This window comes from Pholcus phalangioides, unplaced genomic scaffold (assembly GCF_987345545.1).
Source record: "Pholcus phalangioides strain wild (caught in Gottingen) unplaced genomic scaffold, Ppha-v1.0 ptg000003l_1, whole genome shotgun sequence".
Classification (NCBI taxonomy): Eukaryota; Metazoa; Arthropoda; class Arachnida; order Araneae; family Pholcidae; genus Pholcus; species Pholcus phalangioides.
This window is the reverse complement of record NW_028301596.1, coordinates 55491922-55517248: the sequence shown is the minus strand read 5'-3', so window position 1 is coordinate 55517248 and position 25327 is coordinate 55491922. Positions and strand designations below refer to the sequence as shown.

Here is a 25327-nt window from a genome sequence, read left to right as displayed (position 1 = left end):
GATTGGCAACATACGCAGAGGGCAAAAGTGATTTTAACTTTTATGAACTCCCCTTGAGTTTTCTTTCTAATTTAATGTTAACATTTCTTGTTCAATTCAAGTTCTTTTTACGAATATTTCGAATAACTCAAAGTTGGAGGGGGAAAATCATGACTTTAGCGTGAGCATGCATGGACAGTTGAGAAAAATCCACAAGTAGTCATATGTGTTGCTTCTCTCAACCAGTTTGTTCAATCTTCATTATTCAGGGAACATTGGTTGCTGACCGATTTGCTGAACAGTAAATATTCAAAAATAAAAGTTAAAAAATCCTGACTTTTTCAACTTTAACTTTTGGCTCGAACAGCCATGCCAACATTGTCATTCTAAGCACCATGTAATGAGTTGCCAACCAGTCTTCAAGATAGCTCCAAGTTTTATGACACCTTGTAACTAAAAAGACACTTCTTCCTTTGTATGTCAGAATTTAATTTGTTTTCTGCATTGGATTAATTATTTAGCAACTCTGTTCAAAGAAAATTACCAGTTTTAATGATCAGAAACCAGAGAAACGAATGCTCTAAATTTGTAAGATTATTTGGGCTGAATTAATCCAACCAAAGAGGTTTGGATAACTGGTGAGTGATTTCAGAAACAACTGCCTGCATAAAAATGCTAATTTGTAAACTTTTAGTAATGCTAAACTTAAATGCTAATTAGTAAGTTTTATTTTTTTATATTTAATGTCATTTTAACACTGTTCAGCCAGAATGCATAGAAATTGTATACTACTCGAGAAGAAAATTGTGTTGCTCAACCTCTGGAAACATTTCTTCACAAAAGTTTCTTCTACATTTTCTAATGAAAATAGATTTCCCTATCATGCAAATACTTAGCAAAATTTTGGAAACAATTTTGTTACTGATGATCAGCAAGTGTTTCTGTAAATTAGACTTTGAGCATGGCATCAATTTTAAAATGATTCAGATTCCAGAATGGTGGAAAAATGTAACAGCTAAGATCAATTATTAATCCTATGTGAATTGATGATTAACTTGCAATTTGTACCCATTTTATGGAACCAGTATAGGTTAATTAGATATTTCACACTTTTTTCTATCTCTACAAACTTTGAATTATAGATATATATTAAAGTTTGACTGTATATACATCAGGATATGTTTGTAACATACCGATACACTTTGTAATAATTATCTGAACAAGTTTTGGTTTTGCCAGTCAAAACATTTGTATATTTCCTTTTTACATTTACATTAGATTACTGAAGATATGTAATTACACGTTTATTTTGATATATGTGAGCAAAGAAGGTCATTTGTGAAGATAATGGATTACTTCATTATAAAAAATAATCTTGAACTGATGGTCCAATATTCTTTATGATCCTAAATGTAATGATGATCTTCCTATTGATCTTAAATGTAATGATGATTTTCCTATTGATCTTAAATGTTATGATTTTCTAAATGTAGAAGTTTTTACCTTGCATATGCCTACACTTTTCTGTGGAGATTTTGTCTATGGTAGTATCAGCACCTTTTGATAGTGTTGTACGAGATACTTCAGCAACAGATTTCGATTTGCTAGGTTTTTTTGATGACTTCTTGATCACCTCAGAATCTTTGAGAGAAGCGGTTGTTTTAATGGAATCTGAAATTTTTAAATTATACACAATAGATATGACAGAAGAGAAGCAAAAGAAAAAATCCAAAGATCTGAAAATAAAGAGCAGTGTACCCTGATTACATATGCACTGTATAACCATTAGTCAGTGGTAACTTTGGAGTTAAAAAAATGATTTATTTTTTTAATTTCTAGAAAACTATTTTATGAATTTTTCTGTAAATTTGGCGCATACAAACATAATGACTGAACTCACATTTTGCAGAGAAGATTCAATCACTAATTTTTAGGATACCAACAGGAAATTAAGTAAAAGGGAGACACAAGAAATATTTATTTCATCTCACCTAATGATAGAACCCCTACATTAGACAGCCAATGTGATTTCCAATCCTTCCATGTTAATTCATGGAGCTCTTGAGATGGGCTCTTAGACTTAGATCGTGATCTGGATCTAGTAAGGTATGTACTGGGTGTCTGTATCTCCTGAAAAAGTATGACCATGAGTGAAAAATGACATATAATTCCTGATAATAAATGATTCTTATTCCAAATTAGATATTTGCATGTTAATTTTCTCATTGCTCAGAAAATTGTATTTAATTCTATTAAATCAAAAAATTCCCCTCACAATACCTCTTTAGACTTTTCTTTTTTCTCATATGTTCTTACTGAGGTATTCCTTTCTGGTTCATCCTTGTTACTGCTTGTTGATGATGCTTAAGAAAATAGAAACAGATCATCAGAATTAAATCAATAATTTACATGAATTCAACCCCCCCCCCCTAACAGTGGATATACAAAAATACCCGATATATATTTGCTCTTTAAATTAACTGTCAGTAGGCAAATAAAATAGAAACCCAATAGCCACATGTTGGTTAATGTACTAGGGCTGGGATTGAGTACTCGGTAACAGCATGAAAACATAGTCATTTGGATACTACTTGAAACTGAGATCCCACAAATAAAATGGCCAATGATTCGGTAAAAATTAGTCATATACAAACATATTAATGAAAAATAAAATACTGCAATATTTTCAGATTTACTGTTCAATATTCATGCATTCATAGTTCATTAGGCAAACACAATTGCACACATGCAAGCTGCACATTGAGAAAACATTGTTCAATACACTGATGTTCACAAAGATAAAATTCAACAGCATAAACTAACATAATAACGGTATAGATTTGTCTAGTCTTTTTTTGATAATGGCAATCATCATTATGCAATAATAAATTTGCTACTCATTTACAGAAAGTGCATGAATAATGAATACAAACAAGTGTATACCTCTACTATTTCTGGCTTGTTTTTCCAAGTTCTCATCTTTTGAAGACGTCACTTTGCTAGTCGATGTTTTGGCAGATTTTATAGGTAATGTTCTTGAGGGAGACTCTGATCTCAACCTATACCTCCTAGTACTTGACTGATCAGGAATATAATCCTACAAAAAAATATGTGACTAAAACAGATAATTTTTGTATGGGGGAGTTACATTTTATAGAAAGATGAAGGACACAGTGCATATTTCAAGTGTACAAATATTATTTTATTGCTCCTTCACACTGCAGTAAGAGATTACCATATAGCCAAAATATTTTATTTTTCCTATCTTGATATAAACTGTTGAAACAATTACTAATTACCCAACAATATACATTTGTATATCAGAGCTTGACAAGTCAAAAAAAAATTTATGTGCCAGCCACATTTCTTAGGAGACAAGAATGATTTTGTTCTCAAGAAAAATGTTCCTAAATAATGTTTTTTTGACTTTTTCTGGACTATATACCCTAAGTATGTTAGAAGACCATGCCTTGAAATGATATAATTTTGTGTCATTTATAGACTCCAATTCAGCAATCAAAGAAATCTTAGGTGCAAATACCAATTTTCTAGTTGCCACGACAACCTGTCTCCTGGGATTTCCCAAGCCTTGAAGTATGTCAGACTTAAAGGGCACCATCCCACAAAAAGGAAATTTTGCAGGAGAAATTTAAAGATTTTTTTAAATATGTCTTTCTATGGAGCTCATCGCTTTTCTTATAAAGTGAATATTTCTGTTATTTATTGAAATTGGACTAAAGGCGGAAACACACTACACTGACGTGATGTGATTTCACGTTATATCAGAGATGTTATGAATTCTGATTCATGGAAATTCTGTGACATCGGAATTTCATGCCACATAATTACCATATCAGAATTTCCAGGAATAAAAATTCACAATGTCTCTGACATGATTATCACATCATGTCAGTGTAGTATGTTGGCCTTTAATGTCCTATATCTATGTGCAACATAACGAAAGTGCTACTAAACCACACATGCACCTCGTCCATATTCCTCAGCGGAACTTCGAACGAATTGGTACATTTTGGAATGTGCATGTACGTGTTGTAACCCTAACCATAAACTTAGTTTCTGTGTAATGCTGTGTAGTGCTGCCATCAATTTTTCTAACCACGAGTAAAGTTTAATGAGTGAATAATTGTACCGTTGTACTGTTGCTTTCTGTGGAAAGACTTTTTAATGGGGCGATTGGCTCATATTCGCATCTCAAAGTTGGGAACCTCAGAAAACCAACTTCAGCCAAACACCACTGTGATGATAACAAAAGTACTACTAATTAATAACTTTATTTCAATACTGCTGAAAATTAGCACAGTGCCTTTTACTTACGGTGTGCAGATATAAAATTACTAAAGTTGCATTTGGTCACGAATGGGACCATCAATTTTCTAACTGGTAAACCTTGGTTTGCCTAAATACAAGTTATATTCTGTAGAAGTGCAGTGCATGCTACTCAAGGCCATCACATCAGGAACTGGGGTTTTCTGATAACAATATGAAAATAGATAACTATATCTGAAAGAAATCCAGAGATGAATCCAGAGATGAATGATGACCATACATCCTGTTTCACGTGAAAAATGGGACAGGTCCATTTTTTTTGCACGAAACTAGTTGTAAAAATGTTCAATCATACTGCTAATTTTTTCAAATTATACTACTTTAAAATGAGGCTTTTCCATTAGCCAAAACCCTTTCTTTTATTCAGACATTGTGTGGAGTCAGACCAGAACTGTTTAATGTCAATTATGATATTTTTCTAAGGTACAGTACATTCCATAGATTCTTTAGAAAAGTAGTATGGCCGAAGAACTGTGTATCAGGTCAAGTAAAAGAAACTGATCGAGATGTAACTGGAAAAGTTTTTTATTTTTTGCCTTACAAATACAAGGGCCACAACAGGCAAAACGCCTAATGAAGTGGCTGAAAAAAGATGATCATACAAGATGTCAAATACATCTAAGCTATACCAAATATACAGCAACTGACTGAGAGAAATAAAAAAATAATTATGATAAATTATAATAAGCAAATATAATTTGCATCTACTATAGGAAAACCATTGCTAAAGCAGCTCCACGCATACATGGGACATAGTGGCGGCTACTACGGCCTGATCAAGATGTTGTGAACAAAGTACAGATGGGTTTGTCTGAGGCGGCGGGGAGAGGGGGGGGGGAACAAGGGTCAGCTGCTATAATCTCTCCAACATAGTCTTGCAAGTTTATAACAATAACTTATGGGGGAGAAAAAGTCTGGTTCAACCTTGGTTCCAAAATGTGACAAAAGGATAATATAAACCAAACTCCTGAAAACTTTAACCTATGTTTTTCCCATGTTATGATATAGGTGTTCTGCACTTTGTAAAAGTGATAATAATATTCAAATGATAACATTATTTGCTATTCCAGTAAGTGGTATCTACTGTAACGCAAAACACTTAAATTAATTAATATTCTAATTCAGAAGAATTGGGAAGAAAGCATTGTATTTATTCTTTCTATTAAGCAGTTTATTTCGAACATGTATAAACAGTTGCAAACATGTATATTTTCAAGATTCATTGAAAGACTGGTTATTTGTGGAGATGAAGATTACAAGGAAGAAAATTCACCACTGCCCCCACGGGGACTTGAACCCCGGTCTCTCGCTTGCCGGACGAGTGCTCAACCTTTCTTCCTTAATTTTCATCTCCACAAATAACCAGTCTTTCAATGAATCTCGTATTAACAAGTGGAGAGGACATTTCTATATGCATGTATATTTTCCCTTAATATAGTAACAATTTTAACATGTACCCAGATATAAAATATTTGATTAAAATGAAAAAATAAATAAAAATGCTAGATTCAAGTAAATACATTTTTTAAATAATTTGCATGGTCACTTTTGGGATCAAATACTGATGATGCTAACAATTTTGATGCAAAATATTTTACCTGTAATAGTTAACAGACTCTGTATCAAATGTATATTTAAAATACAACTAATATATAAATTTTCTATTCATAATCAGACTTTGTGTTTCAGAATTTTAGTTCCATTTTATGTGTTTTGGAGGACTGGCTTTCAAAGAATTGAAGAGCAGTTATTTTTGAGATGTTTCAGTGAAATTTGAATATTCATTGAAAATGAAACTCTCTCCAGAAGTTTTGAAATCATCAGCTTTTGTTATGCCCTTAATGCATTTAAGAAAACTGCAAATTTGGAATACATCTAATTTTTAAATAAATTCAACATATGAAATAAAATAATTTTGAAAGTAATACCTTTTCTTTTGTATCAGATTTTTCACTAGCTCTAATTGAAGGACTCAAAACAGGAGTGGAAAAACTTCGTGGATCAACCTCAGGATTAACTTGAAAAAAGAAAGTATAATCATTACTTTTCTCTAAAAAAATAGAACAAATTCTCTTGAAATTTTTTCTTTTTAGCAGAGAAATATATGTTTCACATGCTGCCAATGAGCAGTTAAGAATTCTCATAACTCCATTTTTATTTCTAGAATCAATCACCAAAACTCTTTCTAAATATTGAGCATGTACATCAGAAGTCGCCCACATAGGTTTCGTGAGTCACAAGAGTTAACCAAGCTCTTTGACGATACAGTCAATGCTAGTTTTTACAACTATGTGTTATTACAATCCTTTCATAAAAGCAACCAGTATAACTTTGCAATGTATTCCTCTTCATCTGGTGTTATTTTTCCATGCAATATAATGGCCTGTAAAGATTGTTCAATCCAAAAAAAAAAAAAAAAAAAACACCATCCTGAATCTGTGCTCTGCCCAGCTTCTTTCCTTGCAAAGAAATTAACAAAATTTTCCTTAAGCGTGTTTGACCTTGACCTTTGATATTGGGAAATTCTGTATAGTCTTCTTGAGATGGTGAGAGAAGCAACTGAATTTTATCTGATAAATACCTGTGTGTGAGATTGACCCCTCTAACTCTCATGGGTTTTTTGGAATTTTGATTGACAAGAAAAGCTATGAAAAGTTCTGACCACAACATAAAGACATGGAAAAGTAAATAGCCCTAGGGTAATGCCATCCAACAGGCATCCTAATGAATCACATTTCTTCAAATAAGGTGAGAATAAACACACAAAGGAAAAATATGTTTTCATGCTGAAAATCAGCACTTTCTTGTTCTTTCCCCTCAACAGGGCTGTCTGAAATGAGTGCAATGTGATATCAATGTATCCTGGATTGCCTGTTCATAAGTATGCACACTAGATTAATTACTACAATTTTATTATTATTATCTAACCTAACGCAATTTTCAAAATACACATTGCAACTGTTAATAATAATAATAAACATTCTGTTATAAATTTATGTACAAATATGGAATCCTCTTAAGCTATTTATATATTTGTTTTGAATTTCTGATATAACCACCTCTCGATATAACATTCGTTTTCCGTGAAACCATGGTATTGTTACAACGAGCATCGACTGTATATGTTTGGTATAGCTTAGTGACCTGCAGGTCTCATTGAAATTTTCAATATAGGCCATACTATATGAAAGGGTTGAAGATATCTGATGTACACTACTTAACTCATAAAAGGATCTACCCAACCAAGTAAAAAACAAACCACAAACTTATTGTATTACTGCTTTTAAATCTCAAAAAATAAAATATTTCATAGACTTTTTCTTATGCTAATTCAAAAAAAAGACACAAAAAATGAGCATTTGGTTTCCTACAACAGAGTGATTTGAAATTATGGTTAAAAAATTAGAAACAGATGAAACATTGTGATACTACACAGATAAAATTTGCCACCAATAAACCATTTGGATACCTGAATCTGCTTCTTCAATCACTGGGATATCACCAACTGAAGGCTTTCCTTTTGATTTTTTAGGTTTTCTTGACAATCTAGAAGGGCTTGTAGACCTCTGTCTTGATGTCCTGGTAGACGAAGTTGCATCACTTTCGACCTGTTTTGAAAAATATCAAATAAAAATGAGTTATAATAAAATACTTAGAACATACAGTAAAATCTTGGTAAGTCGTCACTCTAATAAGTAGTCACTTCGGTTACGTTGTAGTTTTTCTTCAGGCCTGTCTAGCTTTCACAGACAACAATGTTATTAAACCCTCGTTTGCTCGTCGCTAATTTAGGTTAACTTGTCACCATTAAAAAGTTCGAGAGAGAGAAACAGATAATTTCTATGACTTCCTTTAAAAAATAGCTTGTTAACCGCATTGCCATATGCTTAAAAGTCATTAATGAATTAGTACTATTATAAAAGCCTTATGTACCAAAAACGGAACAGTTCAAATAACGAAAATTACGCTGGGGAAATTCATTTGCCGACTAAAGTTTTTGAAGCACTAAGAGAATTGTTCGAGCAAGACCTGATTTCTGCATGGGCCCCACTAATTTAGGACTTCAAATTTGAACAAATTATCTTTATTGAAAAACCAGACATTTTTTCCGAAGTTATACAAATACAACGCCACAACAGGCAAATTGCTCAACGAGGTGGCTGACTTAAGAACATCATGGATCCCCGAGCCATTTTTTGGAGGCCCTATCTACTACTGCTATACCCTACCCACAACCCCCCCGGAACCCCCAACGAATCGGTACATGCGGGAATGTGCGTGTGCGTGTAGTGAAACCTGACGTGAAGTTTTTTGTTTCTCTGTAATGCTTGTTATGTGTAGTGCTGCCATCTGCCACCAGTTTTCCTAACCATGAGTGAAGTGTTATGATTGAATGATTTATCGTTGTAGGACTGTTGCTCTCTGTGGCGAGACATTTTAACCGGGAGATCGGCTCGCATTTGCGCCTTGAAGTTGGGAACCAACTACAAATTAGTCTTCTAATGTGTGCTTTTCCCTACCGCAGGCCTTCCACAAGTCCCTCAAAGTGGACCCTGTGTTCGAGGTTACTTTGTAGTTAGTATGCGAAAGACTACCTTGATAAATTTTACCACGATTACCTTGTAGCTGTTTCATGAACTACTGATAAAGAATTAAAACCAGAACCGTCATTTCAATTTTTTCCAGGGGGGGGGGTGGCAAAGCACATGTACTCAATGTATGTATGTATATATCTATATATATACATATACACCATTTCTAGTGTATTTTCAAAAGCCGGGGCGGGGGGGGGGAAACAATGGCCCCCTGCCCCCCCCAAAATGACGGGCCTGATTAAAACACTAAAATTAAATTTCATCTATATGTAAAATTGATATGCAGTAGTTCTGTTATGAAGAAAAGCTAACTAATCTAAATTTTTTTTTCATTTGCAATCTATAAATTTTCTTAATATTGTAATTTTAATTCATATTTTAATAAATGTTATATTACTTTAAATTTATACGATTTTCACAATACTGCGCATTAAAACTAACAGCACTTTGCTTAAGCCATCATAATGTTTTAATAACATGAGGTGATGACTTATCTACGTTTTTACTGTACTTAATATTTATACTTATAAAAAATTAAAATCACTGAAATTAAATGTGTCATGCATATATGAAACTAATGTGCATTAAACTGTGTTGTAGAGAAATGATAACTATTCTAACATTGCTCTGATTACAGTAAATCAAAAAAATACTAGTATAAATTTTAAATTTATCAGTGCATTTAACTATAATATGATGAGTTAAAAAGTTCAAAAATTTGTTTCATGTCTTTTATTATCTATAAATTTTATTTTGTAGTTTTAATTCATATTTTGATAAATGGTGTATTATTTAAAATTTATAAACATTGAAACTGACGGCACTCTGTTTAAGTCGTCACTCCGCTCAAACAGTCATAATTTCTGGAGAACTTGAGTGACAACTTTTACTGTATTATCTGGGAATTCATGCACATGGTAAAACTAGCTGAATAATAAACTGTAAATTTTTTTTTTTTTTTTGCTAAATCTCTTAAGCAGCAATAGAAAAATGAATATCCTCAGGCCTACAAATGCTAACACAAGCAAAAGTGGCTCTGCAAAATATCAAATACCGAAATAAAATTACACCAAAAACTCCAAGACTTCTGAACAATATTCAACAACCAGACTACAAGCAACGTGTTTGGGGACAAAAGAAATATTTGATCATAACTGGATTGGACTACAGTTATACCCTTTACGGTAAATCAAGGGCAAGAAGCAAGTAGCGGTCCGCCATAACCGAACTAATCTATGCCTGACTATTCATCTCAATTTGACAGTTTTGTTGTGATGAGTTAATTAAAGGTGACTGCCTACGTTTAAATGACTAATTTCATAAAAAAATTTCAAATCATTTTTATGTTTTGTTTTCATTTTCATCCCTACAATAACTAAAAGCAAAGTTATTGCGAATTAAGAAAAACAAATATGATGCTCTTAGTCTGAAAATGAAATCTTTGGATGCGCTTTCTGAAGATATGTATTTTTTGCCTTTTCACCTCACCAAAAAATTTATCACACATTTTTCAAAAAAATATTTGTGAAACCTTCTGCCTCTGTGGTGGTCGAGTGGTTATAGTGCCGGACTCGTGATGCGAGGATCCGGGTTCGAACCCCACAGTGGTGGTCGGCTGAAGTTGGTTTTCTGTGGTTCCCAACTTCAAGGCGCAAATGCGAGCCGATCTCCCCGTTAAAAAGTCTCGCCACAGAGAGCAACAGTCCTACAACGGTAAATCATTCAACCATAACACTTCACTCATAGTTAGTAAAACTGGGGGCAGATGACAGCACTACACATAACAAGCATTACACAGAAACAAAAAACTTTACGTCAGGTTGCACTACACGTACACGCACATTCACGCATGTACCGATTCGTTGGGGGGTTCCGCGGGGGGCGGGGTGCATGTGTGGTGTAGCAGTAGTAGGTAGGGGCTCGGGGATCCATGATGTTCTTAAGTCAGCCACCTCGTTGGGCAATTTGCCTGTTGTGGCGTTGTATTTGTATTTGTATATTTGTATTTGTATTGAATTTTAAACAGCTCCGGCTGTGCAATGAACTAAAAACTAAGCAATATGCTAGAAACTTTTGGACTTACATGATTTTGAATTGAAAATATCAAATATCAAATCAACTTTTCAAGATGTGATTTTTTACATAAAAAATCACAAAAGTGTTTCACAATCTCCAAAAGTGTTCATAGTATTCAAAAAATTAGTTCATTGCACAGAACATCATCATAGCAATAATCTGTGTGAAGAACATGTTGATGCAAGCAGTAGTTTTTATTGTATAATGTTTATGTATAATGCAGTACTGAAAAAATACGGTTATTTTACATATAAAACTGGAAACATTTTTTTGTCAAAATATTTATGAAATAACATTTTCTCAATTTCATACCATACCCAAAAACAAAATCATATTTGTTTAATACAAAAATAACCTTTTTTTGTAAAAAAAAAAGTATTCCGAAGGCAGGTAGTTGTCTGAAGGTAGTTAGAAAAATTAAAATAGTTTCATACAGATTTTATAATAATAGCCTATAGGAAAAATTTTTGAGAAAAAATATGAGAGAAAGGTAAAGGAACCTGAGTTAGCACTAGAATACAGGTCAGGAAGCAAAGTTGGGTATCAGTGGTGGATTTTGATGGGTAAATCTAATGGAATAAATAAGTCATTGAGTTACAGGTAGAGGTATATTCTGGAATGCAGTTATATTCAGTTTGAGAAAATTTGAAATTAATAAAAATGGGATGCAAGTAGAGGACAAAATTACGAAATGTTCATGTCAGTTGGAAGACAGCAGCACTGGCAGTCATATGTAAAAGAAGATAGAGCTAAACTTCATGACTGGGTGGGGGTGGGGTCAAATGCACCAATTTATTAAGGAATGTGAGGAGATTTCTACAAACGTGAAAATGGATCTGAATTAAAATGGTTAGGTCAAAGGATATGAGCTCAAGAAATTTTCCTGGGTGAAAAGTAAAGCAAAACTTTGATCAATGAAGTAAAAGTTTGGTGGTTAAAAGTAGGACAGACAGAAAAAAAATGAAATTGCCAAATAAAAATTGCATGAAGTAGAGCAAAAGGTGGAGTTTAAACTGTTTATTAAAAATATTAAATAACATTCAGAGCAGAAAAGAAGAGTGTCAGAGAAACGGAATTTTGATTTAACCAAGAAAAGAAGCAGAGTTGATGATATAGAAACACAGGAAAAGTCAATCTATGGAAGGTGTTCTCAATTTTTTTTTCACCCACGGCACCCTTTTCTATAATCAATGTTTGTTGGTTAGAGAAAAAGGTGCCGTGGGTGAAAAAAATTTGGACCCATGGATCCCCAAGGCAGTTAATAAAGAATTGCTTCAAAAAACCTCGTCAGGGCAGCCACTGCCCCAAATGTAAACATCTTCAAAAAAATGAAGCCTCTCCTCATAACTCAAGCCCTGTATGCCAGCAAGGACATGCGTAGCTCTTCTCTGCATACTTTCAATCAAGTCTATGTCCCTCTGTCGGTATGGTCTCCAAAACCTCAACCTCACTGCATACTCGTGTCAAGAATGAGCCAAGTCTCAGAAAAGCAGAAGCATGACTTTAGGAGAACGCAAAGAGACCTTTTTGAAAATGTAACTGAGCATTTCATTTGCTGTTTTGACCACTGCTGAGCAATGTTCAAAAAACCTAAGCCACTTGTCAATGAGAATTTGCAAATGTGAGACCCCAGTTGTATTCGGAACAGTGACACCATTCAACTCGTAAGAGAAACGCGGGTTGTTCGCAACAAAACGAGCAACCATGTGCTTGTGAATGCTAAACGTCATGCTCCAATCCTGTTTAAGTTGGTCTGGCACAACTCCCTCTGATTCCCAACTACCCCCCCCCCAACTTCACGCCAACCGAAAATTTGCTGAAAGTCCCATCAATGTCTTGATCAAGTTTATCGATAAAAAGTGACAAAAAGTATAGGGTTAAGGATACTTTACTTCCTTGAGGAACTCCACTTGTGACACCCGTCCCCCAATCAGAGAATTCCCTGTTCACCATACCCATTGTGAACTATCTCTTAACCATAATTCCATCCATTTCAGAAAATTGCCCCCAATCTCGTGTAAAAGCGTTTAAAGAGTTTACCATGTCGCACCCGATGGAATGCCTTCTCGAAATCAAGATAAACAACATTTACATTTTTGCCCTTACCCAAAGCCTTAGTTATGTGATCATAGAAGCAAAGGAGGTTAATTACACATGACTTTCCCCTTCCCCATGCTGATTATCCAACAATACATTATTCTTGTCTATATACTTCACCAATTGCCTTTTGATACTAATTTCCCATTATGTTCACATATTAAAGTATTCACATTGAGATATGTTCACATTTATTATTTTATTAACAATAACCCCCAGAAAGCATGAAATGCACTTACACTGGAAAAGTAATAATAAATAGTAAAAAAATAATGAATAAAAAATAATTCATTATACCCTACCGCTGAAAACAGGACGACTTATGTACCTTCAAATTAGCAAAATTTGTACACGCGCAAAGTATGTTACTAAATTTTGTTATCTACAATCTAAATTTTCAATTTCAAAAAAATTGGCATTGTTTCGAATATGCTCTATAATCTAATCACAAAATTGTTATAATTATTACCTCCTTCATATCAAGCTTAGACTTTTTGTCTGGTACTTCTGATAAGGTATCTTCAGATTCTGAAATTAAAAGTTGAACATTATATAAGATATACAATGGGGGTGGCCAACTCATGACATTAATAGGTGCCACTTCTGACACCATTTTGTGCCATGGTATCAGGAGTAGTACACAAATGCTTTTCAAAAGTTAAGGAAATTCCATTCCATTTTTCAATCAAAGAAATTCTCTCCAACTTTTAAACAATGCTTTTCTTACTAATGAAGTACTTGTAGGCTGCCAAACTTATGTTTAGTATGGCAGACACTCTTAAAATAATAACTGTGTGATGGCTTTCTATTCAATGTGTTTCTGTTTGTTTTTTATCTTTGGGCGTTGTTAGATGTCCATGTGTACAGGATTAAGGGTCGTCCTCATGTGGGAACATGCATTGTATATCCCCGAATTCTTGGGGGGGGGGGGGCAGCTAAGCCTTCCCAAAAAGTGAGCTTGGATATGAAAAAAATTAACCTATTGTTTTTACATCATTTTGTGCCGAAAAATATTATTCCATAAGGTGGGGGGGGGGGGGGAGACAAGCACCCTGAGTCTTCAGGTTTCAATGTCTATGTCCAACATGGTGTGGGTAAAATAAGCTATCAATACACATATATACACAATTTGCATTGCGATAATCAAATTTATGACACAAAAATAAAAAAAAAATTAGAACTCAAAAGAGTGATGAACTGAACAAATATCTGATATGAAAATAGGAGGATAGCTGAACCATATTCAGCAGAAACTGAGAAAATGCTTTTTCCGTCCTAAAAAACGGGATGTATGGGTCTGTGTGTTAGAATTCGTAGAGTGGCATGAACATAGAAAATAATCTTGATTGTGACACGACTTGGAAAAAGGTTGGCCACAGGGTTGTTTGCATATCAGGGTAATGGTATATCATTTCATCAGTTTATATAGTTAAAAAAGAAATTTTCATTTCTGAAGATAGTAAACTTTTAGACTCCATATTCTCCACACATTTTGTACTGAGCTCAACATTCTAGATTTTTCAAAAGTTCTTTCTCACATCCGGATGATGTGATACATAAAGCTAACATGAATTTGGGTAATAAAAATCCCTGGTTGAAGAAAAATCTTGGCAGAAGTGTCCTGAAGCAGTCCTGATTATGGGTGTTCAAATTAGAGAGGTTCTACTGCATATAATTTATCATCAAGATCCACAAAATAATTTGTAGCTGCGATTTAAAGTTGCGACCTATTACCAACTTTAACCCGGCATAGGATAATGATTCCCAGAGCATAATGTCTTATGTTTGATAGGTAATTGTAAATTGTCAAAGAAAACAAAGGTAAAGTTAATTTTTGTTGTATTTTAGTTCCAAAATGGTAATTATGTGCAGCTAATACTAAGCGGAGGCAAGTTCAAAGGAAGCATCATTTCTAGAATTTCTTTTTCCGAGTGTGGCGAATACATCCAAAGCCTCCTAGAAGTACAAGCCGTAATGTATCACTCAGCCGAGGTAGTGACGTCACAATCCGGGTCCTTAGCGTGGCTATTTTGGATGTTTTTAACGAAGCACACCACGTGCATTTATCGTCATATTTAATTTAAATTCTTCAAGTTTTTAATATTTATTTTACTATTTACTTATTGTTATTGCTTTTTTATTTGTTGTAACACATTAGCGGGAGAAATTTAGTTTAAATAATTGTAAAATGGAGCCGAGAACTTCGATAATTATCAGACGACGGGCAAAAAAAAGGTATGTAGCTATTTGTACACAATTCCAGTCAATACATCTGAAATATTTATTTTTTGACTTTATTTTGCGTAATTAATTTGAAAGTAGATATGTTCGCTGCTGTTTCGTGTCGGAATTTTATTTCCTCCTGCATTGAGAGCAGTTTTTATCCACTTGTTTAATCATGGAAGCACATTTTTCAGATCTAATATATAAACATTTTTTTTAATATTGAGTAAATCACATTTCTCAGGTCTATAATCCACTTAATTAATTAAAAATACAAATATTAATGTGCTGAGTGACGTGAAATTTAATGAAGGGATAGGCTACTTTTTTAAATATATAATATAGTTTGCAAATTCAACTTGCATTTTAAACCATTAAATTTAAATATGAGTCATTTCCCTGTGTAAGCATTCTTGCACTATTCAGAATATTTTATAATTCAATAATTTTGTTGCCTATATGCTGAATATTATAAATACTACACCTATAACATTTTAAATTTTCTTTTAGGTGTCTCGGTGCTGCTATGTTTGCAGCGGTAGGTCAAACTGTAAGGGGAAGCGAAAGACCGAATGGAACCCTCGTCGTACTTAGAAAGGAACGACAAAGTTACCAATTAAAAGAAAGTCACCAGAGGAAAAATAACGAAATCAATGAAAAGCAATTCAAACAGTGTCACTGCCTCGCTCGATAATCATCTTGTAGCTGAGTCTTCTTATGAGTGGTTTCTAGAAAAAAACTCAGAGTACTTCATGGTAAAATAAGTGAATTTATCCTTTCTGCATGAATAGTTGGAACTGAGTTTTATGAAAGCTGCCTGCTATTACTCAGAAATGATATTATGGACATCAATATTTTATTTCACCAATCCAGCTTCATATCGCTTTGTGAGGAATTCAAATAAACTGATACTACCTCATGCATATTACTTCAAGTATTGCTACATAAAGTAGGCGTCCTAGCGTATGGTACAGAATTCAAACATGAAACACCTAAACACGAAAAGTGTTGAAGTTGTGAACTTCTTGAAATTGAGAAGTTAGTTGGTTTGATAATGGCCAAAATTTGTGTAATTATTATTTTAAGCGTGGAACATTTTATAAGAAACCTTCAATTAAAAGTTTGACATCAGTATAATATTCAAAGGTAAAATATTCAAGGTAAGTCTCTAATGATTGTATCAAAATAATATCTAAAGTATTCCTGAATAATTACATAAAAACTAAAAATGATAACTTTAACACCAAATCTTCAATTAAGGGGTTTCGTACCTTTTAACATTGTGGAAAACTATGATCTAATAGAAATATCATTAAAAATACTATTTAACCATCGATTTATTCCAAATTTTTCACACATGTTTTTGATTGTATGTGCTATCCTATGTTGGTATAAAATTTTACATATCTTAGATACTGAATTCTTTGTGAATTTTCAAAAAAAAAAAAAACATTAAACCAGCTTGCATGCGTGATAAAATACCATGACATCAATGCAATTGAGTCAATAAAATCTCAACATTTTGCTTTATTTCCTGAATTGAACAGTTTCCTTTATTTTTAATCAATCTTAAAATTAAATTTTAACTAAAAATTTTTGGAATTTCAAATTTAAGTTTTAAAATTTAATTTTAAATAAGATTGAGTCAATGAAATCTCCACCTTTTGCTTCATTTCATGAATTGAAAAGCTTCCTTTATTAACGTTTCCTTATTTTTAATCAATTTTTATTCAATTATATTGTTATATTTTATCATGCGCGCAAGCTGTTTTTAATGAATTTTTTTTTGAAAATTTACAAAAAATTAAGTATCTAAGATACGTAAAACTTTATACCAGCATAGGATAGCACAAATAATCAAGAACATGTAAAAAATTTAGAATAAATCAATGGTTAAATAGTATTTTTAATATTTCTACTAGAGTATAGTTTTTGCCATGCTTAAAGTAATGACACCTCATAAAAGAACTCTTCGATTAAAAGAAACTTGCTTCTATAAAACATTTGTAATATTGCATTGAATAGTTTTTTTTTTAAATTTGGAGTATTTTCAAAAAAATGTGTGTGTGCATTTTGAGTAGACATGAAAAAAATGTTTTGCATTTTTCAGGAGATATCTTTTTAATTTTGAAACTTAACATTTAAAAAAAACATTGATCCCATGTTAACATTTTATTTTCGGAATTTTAGTTGAATATTTATTTCTAAGTGTTCACAATTCACCATTTAAAATTGGAAACTAAAATTTATTTTATGGAAATTTTATAAATGAGTGCACTCACACACACAAGAGACTTTTCATAATGTGAAATCCCATCAGGGTTTTGAAATGTGTTTTTGAAGTTCCCCTCATAGATTAATAAATTTGAACATTTACAAAAATTTTATGTTTAGAGCAGCAACTAATTTCCCTTTGAATTAGAATTGATAATATGAATGTAGCTCAGTGAATAAAAAATATTTTAATGACATTGTTGTTTTTATTTTTGTACATTGCCTGTGTATCCTTTTATTTTAAATACAAATTTTAATGTCATATAAATAAAAAAATGAAAAGTCAAATATATATTGCCTGATTTTTCAAAAATATTTGCTTGGGAGTAAAAAAAAAACACCTAGAAATAAGTGTTGGCAGAGAATTTGTAAAACCCCTATTTTTTTTTTTTATTGAACAAACAGCACAATTGACAAAACAGACAAAAAAAAAAAAATTAAAACAAACACTTTTCGACCCAAAGGGATATAAGAAACCTTCCATGGGTCGTATTGATACATTACATAAAGAATTTCTGGCAACATACATAGATATATTTTACTACAATTGCTGCATTCAAGTCACACCAACTATATTACCTTAAAAGTTAAACTATAGTCTGATATGTCGAAATACAGATATATTTTCTTACACAACAAAAATATAAACAAATTTTACTCCTTATATCATTTGCAATTGCATTAACTATCGAACGAAACGAACCGCTCCATATCTGCTATTTCCAGTATACGATCCTTTATAGTCTTTTTAAACATATAAAATGATTGCTGTTGTCTAATAATATCATCAAATTCTCTACATATTCTTGGAGCAAGAAAACATATTGATTTTTTGAAAATTGTTTTTTTAGGTAATGGTATTTGATATAAATATTGTGATCTCATAGTTCTTTGTATATTCACTCTGGGATACCAATCAGGATTCTTATAGATGTATACTAAAACTTTATACAGATAAAGTTGCCGTATATTAAATTGGATCAATGATACTTTATTTTGTGCAGAACTGTTAGTTTGTATAATGTCACGTCGCAAACAGTCATAAAGATTATCAATAGTATGGATTGAATTTTTATATGTTCCCCCCCAAACTTGTAGTCCATATAAAATATGTGGGAACACCCATGCAAAAAATACTTCTTTCAAACTTTGGTGTGAGATGATAGCCTTTAATTTATACGTCATTGCTGTGATTGCTCGTAATTTATTAACAACTTGATCAGTATGATCTTTCCATTTTAGGTTAGATGAAATAATGATTCCAAGATATTTATAATTCTGTACTCTTTCAATGTATGAACAGTTACATATAGTATTTGAAAGAAAGTCGTTACATTCATGAAATTTCATTAAATCTGTCTGTGTGCTTAAGTTAGTTAAATTAAAAAGAACCCATTTAGTTTTGCTAGCATTTAGCCTAAGTCGAAGGTTTCGAATTCTTTTATTTATTGCATGAATGTCTTTTTCCAAATTTTTTATCAGTTCTTCAGTTGTTTCAGCGGAGGAAACTAGAACTGTATCATCTGCGAATGAAACAAGTTGACCGGAAATATTGATATTATGAATTTCATTAATGTAAATAGAAAAAAGTATTGGGCCAAGAACCGATCCCTGAGGTACGCCTGTATCTATTGCCTTTACCTAACTTATCGCATTGCCTACTTTAACTGTCTGTTTCCTATTTGTTATAAAAGATCTGAACCAATCGAGTGGGAGCCCTCTTACTCCAATATTTTTTAGTTTTTCCAATAAGATATCCCAGTTTACTGTATCAAACGCTTTACTGATATCTATAAATACAGCTGCTACTTTTTTGTTATTATTAATTTTATTTTGTATATAATCCATTAATCTAATCATAGCCATTTCAGTATTCCTTTTTTCCCTGAAACCAAATTGATGATGTGAGTAGTAGGCAATGGCGTGTAAATAACTATTAAGTTGTCGTTTTACCCATTCTCTAATAATTTTGACATAATAGGTAAAATCGAAATTGGTCTGTAATTGTTCATGTCATCTTTATTACCTTTCTTGTATATGGGCGTAACAATCGACTTTTTTAGTTCATTATAAAATATTCCAGTATCTAGAGATTTATTAATCAGATGGGTTATTAGTGATGGGTGGTGACGATAGATAATTTTAATCATTCTTGGTGTCAGACCATCACTTCCTGCTGGCTTATTAATATTAATTGAGTTAACCAAGCTTTCAGTTTGTGGCAAGACAATTTCGTGAAGAACAATTGAATTGAGTTGAGAACTTTCGTTGTTTACAAAGTCATTTGTTTGATTGTTTACTTCAGTGTCCCTTACTCGATTTATAAAGTTATCATTAAAATCGTTAGCTAGTTTATTTTGATCATCACAATTGGGTAATTTCCTAATTTTTTTGTTGTTTACAAAATGGTTTATAAATTTCCACTGACTTCTTTTATTTGATCCCAAATTGATAAACTTTTCCCTAAAATAATTATCTTTCTGTTTTTTGATTGCTTTCTTTAAATTAGTATTATATTGTTTATATTTGATTTCATAATCATGTCTGAATGGATTTTTACGATGCTTCATATATAGTTTCTCCTTAATATTTATCATTTTAATTAGGTCATCCATAATCCATTCATTAAGCTTTGCCCTATTTCTATCTTTAACATATTTTTTTTTTATAAATAAGCTTGAATTCAATCTAAGGATGTCAATAAAACGTATATAAGCCTGATTTGTATCGATTTCATCAAACACCCGCGTGAAATCAACACCCCTAATAAATCGTTCAAATAATTCATAATTTATCCAAGTTTTTTCTATATAATTTGAATTGTTATCGCTATTATATGGTGAACATTTTCTTATGTAACCAATTAGTAGATGATGATCAGTGATTCCCGCATCATATACGCCCATTTTACACTGAAAATTATTTTTCAGCGAACGGTAAAACACATGGTCAACATCAGTTGAATCAGTAAATCCGATTCTTGTAACACATTTTTCAAATGAAGAAAAACCATTTAAACAGAATAAATTCAAATAGTCATTAATATTTATGTCATTATCATTGAATAGGTTCACATTCATGTCACCCATAATTACCATATCCGAGTTTTTAAATTTGTTCAAATATATTCTAAGTTCATTATTAAATTGTTCAATGGTATAATTATGAGATCTATAAAATAGTGAAAATATAATATTGAAATCACAAATTTTTAATGTTAAAATTTCTGCTGTCTGAAATTGACTAGAGATTGAATTGACTTTTATACCTTCTCTAATGTATATGTAAACCCCTCCTGATTTATTATATTCACGACAATTATAAAAACTATAATAACCTGGGATTGTGTACATATTCACTTCACATTCCTTAATCCAGATTTCAGTTAGACATATCACATGAAAATCTTCATTAGTATATTTTAAAAATACCATAAAATTATCAAAGTTTTTCCTCATACTCCTCACATTACAGACAATATATTTCAGTGTCGTATTACAAGCTGTTTCATCGGTATTTAGAAACTCTTTTATAGAATTAGGCGAATTCAAGACAGGCACTCTATCGTTGTTCAATTCTATATAGTTTTCAGTTTCCAAGTCAAACATTGTTTACAAGTATTTTTTCCAATTCTTTGGTGTTTCTTATCCTTAATACCGTGGATGTCTCCGTCTGTCTTAAAAACACCTTCCCATTTTTAGTCCAGGCAAACTGGTAGTTTTGTTCATACTTGAATTTCCTTACAGCATAAAACAGTTGCTTGATGTGTCGAGTCAAATGTCCGTTGATGTAAATTCTCTGAGGAGTAAAATTCTTATTGATGATATCAGTATCTAAGGATGGGTGCTTTTTAACAGCATCAATCCAAGTCGTCTTTGATGATTCCTCCTTGAATCTGACAATAATTGGATTAGGTTTCCCCTTTGTGAATGATGGTACCCTATGTGTTTTCTCAATTTTGGTATCTTGGGTGATGTTGAGCACTTCCTTTATGTTGTTCAACATTTCAATTATGTTTTCATCTTTCTCCTCAGGAATACCATTTATTTCGATGTTATTTGCTTTACTCCTATATTCTATATCTGAAAGTGATTCTTTTAGTTCAAATATGTCTCTATGCAGTTGAATATTTTCGTTCTTTAATTGCAAGTTTTCATCACGCAAATGGGTTATTTCATTGGATAAATTTTGCACCTTGTTGTCAACCTCTTTTAATAGTTCCATATGAAACTCTAAGCTTTTAGTAATGTCACCTATATCTTTTTTGTATTCCTTCATGGTATCCTGAATTGAAGCCAGGTTATTTTGGATCATTGCTTTCATCTCTTGCTTGAATTGATCCAAGACATGTTTAACATTTTGATGACTACCCTCAGACCCCTCACTGGGCTCAACACAATTTTTGCATACATAATTTTTTTTCGACTCTTTGTTCATTTTTTTTGATAATTGTTAAATTACCTCTTTTTATAATTTTATTATTCATTAATTTAACATTCAGTGTTTTCTGTATACCATACTAGGTAATAATTGCAATAAAAAAAATTGACAATTTTTCTTTCTAATTGCCAAAAAATACATGTTGGTAGTGTGTTTTAAATGCGAAGCGTGTACGCGGTAGGACACGGGATGTGACGTCACGAAAACATGTTTCAAGCTTGTAGTATCTAGGAGGCTTTGATACATCTCAGTGACTTATTAACGAGAAATTATAGTAGCTTATGCAGACGGGACAGATTTTTTTCTTTTTCAAAAATTAAGCAAGTCTTTGATAGAGGAAGATCATTCCAAATTGGTGAAATATAGATAAAAAGCACACAAACAACAGTGATTCTTAACCTTTTCAATAAGTCTTGTATCTTAGTGAACTTCAATTATAATTCCCGCAACCTTTGTAAGATTCAAATTACATTCTCACACCCTTCTGAATAATACATCAATGTTTTGTATCTCAGAAAAGAGACATGTTCCCATTCCCCTACGATTGCCTTTTTACACTCCTGATTAAGAACCACTGATCTTCTATAAGAATCATAAATATATCAAATAATAAATATATATATATAAAAAATCATAAGAGATAAATATAAGAATGTGAAGCTAGTTCAAATGCCGAAAATTACCATACAATCAATCACACAACTAAATTGCATTCAAAGAAAATCACATTTTTTGGTTGCTTTCAAGATTCAATTATTGGCATGAAAACAAAAATGAAACTGTTATCAACACTGAATTGCGATGTCTGAAAATAGCTGATGTGAAGACAAGACATCCAGACTTAAATTGATAACTGTTGATTTCACTTTTCATTTGATCTGAAAAAGTACTTTATATAGCCCGGGGCTGGGCAAATAACAAAAAAATCTAGGCCCCCATAAAAACTTTCAGGCACCAAAAAAATTTCACCTGAAAAAAAAACCCCCAGAAAATAATGTTTCTTTTGACTTTTTCAGGGCATAGTGACCCTATAAACTGTTGGCAAATATGTTGTTATAAATTCCAAACATTTTGCGCTGCTTTCAGCCTGCAATTTAGTAACTACACAAAAAATTTTTAATACAAATACAAGGCAACAACAGGCAAAAAGCCCAACGAGGTAGCTGAGAAAAAGATATCCAAAACATATATCGATGTCATATATTTCTAAAATACAGCAACCCAATTAAGAATGCAATCATAAAACTAAATATACATGATAAAATATTATACAATGTCTATGAAAAATATTTATTGTCTTATTCTAAGTATGGATAGCAAAGGATAAGGGGGCCAATACTTGTTTTTTAGTCGCCATGGTAACCTGGCCCCTGGGATTTGTCCAGTCCTGATATAACCTATATATATTATTTAAGGTATAAACCAAAAAGATGTTAAATTAAATCCATATCACATTTGAACCTGGATTTGATGAGCCCATACATGCTAATCTTGGGATAAAGCCTTTCACTATTTAAAAAATTCAAATCATAAATTTTCCTATTTTCTCCAACTTGGCCATATTGGGCATTTACTCAACTTAGACAAACATTTAAAGTAGACTTTTGTTTAAGTTTGTAGTGAATATTCCTCATGAAACCAATGAAAGTCCTTTGATTTTTTAGAACAAGAAGCTATCACAGCTTTGTCGTCATCGACATCCCTTTTTCTCTTTCTTTGTAAAAAGTTATCCATGAAAAATGTATGAAGAGAAATGTGGTCATTGCCTGACATCATTTTGCACTCATACTCGATAGGATAATAAAGATTTCAGAGAAATCTCCAATCAGAAACAAATACTTTTGAAGAAAAAACTTAGGTATTTTTTTGCGATTTACTATAATTCTGTCTTTTATAGTAGAAATCTGCAGAAACTATGGACATTCCTTAGTAGTTGGTAAGTATGGATGAGCCAAATGTTGGAATGCAGTGTAATCGCATAATTCTGGATGCCACATTCTTAATACAAATCTTCATCCTCACAAATTTATTCAATGCCTTGCTTTTATTTTTTTAAAAACTATTGTACTGTTGAAAAGGACTAATCAAATTTTTTCGAAAAATAGGTTTATTTTGTTTAAAGAAACATCTAAACTTAGAAACACATCCGAACTAGAATTAATTTATTATTCTGTGGATTTACTTGACATACTAAATGGTTGCCAAAAGAACTTACCTTGCTCTAATTCTTTCTCTTCAATTGCTGATATGTTATATCTTGGGTCAGTGTGAACCTTTGATACTTTTTTACTTGAAACAGCAATGTATCTGGATGGGCTCAAAGAGTGTGATCTCGACCTTGACCGTGTCATTATACGATGCTGGTTATCAGGCTCCTTTGATTTCCAAGCAAGAAAGTATATTAAACAATAAAAGATTAAGTTTGTTTTGTAAATGCTGATTGTTGAAAAGTTGTTAATTGCAAATGATAATATACATCTTTATGAATCAGAAAATTAGACATTTTATGCGATTCCAAATACTAATAAATATTGCCTGAAACGTGCATCACCAGGCTCTTTACATTCAATTTCATAATGAAATGATGATAATGAACAGTTTTAAATAAAGTAAAACCCTCTTAATGTAAGCTTCTTAGATGCGGTCATCTCTCTTTTATGGCTAAATGATAAATGTCAAATCCCTGATTATAACGCCACCCTACTTTTAATGGACATATTTTTCTGCCCACCAGTGACTGCAAAAGAGGTTTGACTAAATATATGCAAGAGCCTAGGTCATATACTATGTACAAGCAGGATGAAAAATGCAATACTTGAGGATGAGAATGAAATTGTATAGATATACCTGCAAAAACATGTTAACACTTAGAAGATTGGGCTATAAAGCATTGCGCCTCTTCCTGTCACTTATTTTTACCCTCCATCCCTCTAAAGGTTATCAAGTTTCACTGCTTACATCAATTCTTTTTTGGAGAACGATCAACATAACACATTAAGGTGGAATGCACAATTTATAATGTCTTCAAGGCCCAATCCGAAGACTTATTTTGTCCCATAATCATGACCTTTTTCGGCAGAAAAAAAACCAGTTCAGCCCCAAATAATCCGACATCCAGTAAACAGAGGTTTGAGCGGCCCACTTCAGTTTTGTACTCTGCTTCATGACAGATGTCCATCCTTGTACAACAAAAATGTGCAGTTATATAATCAAACACATGGAAATAAAAGCAACAGTTCATGTGAGAAAATTAGTGATAAAATTTGTTTCCGGTTTTGTCCAGGATTTCATTATAT

At 32.3% G+C, this 25327-nt stretch overlaps 1 protein-coding gene across 2 annotated transcripts in view; it reads right to left on the bottom strand.

Moving 5' to 3' along the window:
- LOC149088913 (protein ELYS-like) overlaps positions 1-25327 on the bottom strand; it is a 151517-nt gene that overhangs the window by 7061 nt on the left and 119129 nt on the right. For both annotated transcript variants that reach the window (XM_089250740.1, XM_089250731.1), the window contains exons 35-42: positions 24247-24406; positions 13564-13622; positions 7796-7934; positions 6255-6343; positions 2923-3076; positions 2260-2342; positions 1971-2109; positions 1483-1650 (exon numbers count right to left, since the gene is read on the bottom strand). In XM_089250740.1, the coding sequence (XP_089106866.1) occupies positions 1483-1650; positions 1971-2109; positions 2260-2342; positions 2923-3076; positions 6255-6343; positions 7796-7934; positions 13564-13622; positions 24247-24406 (991 nt within the window). The remainder of the gene's footprint in view (positions 1-1482; positions 1651-1970; positions 2110-2259; positions 2343-2922; positions 3077-6254; positions 6344-7795; positions 7935-13563; positions 13623-24246; positions 24407-25327) is intronic.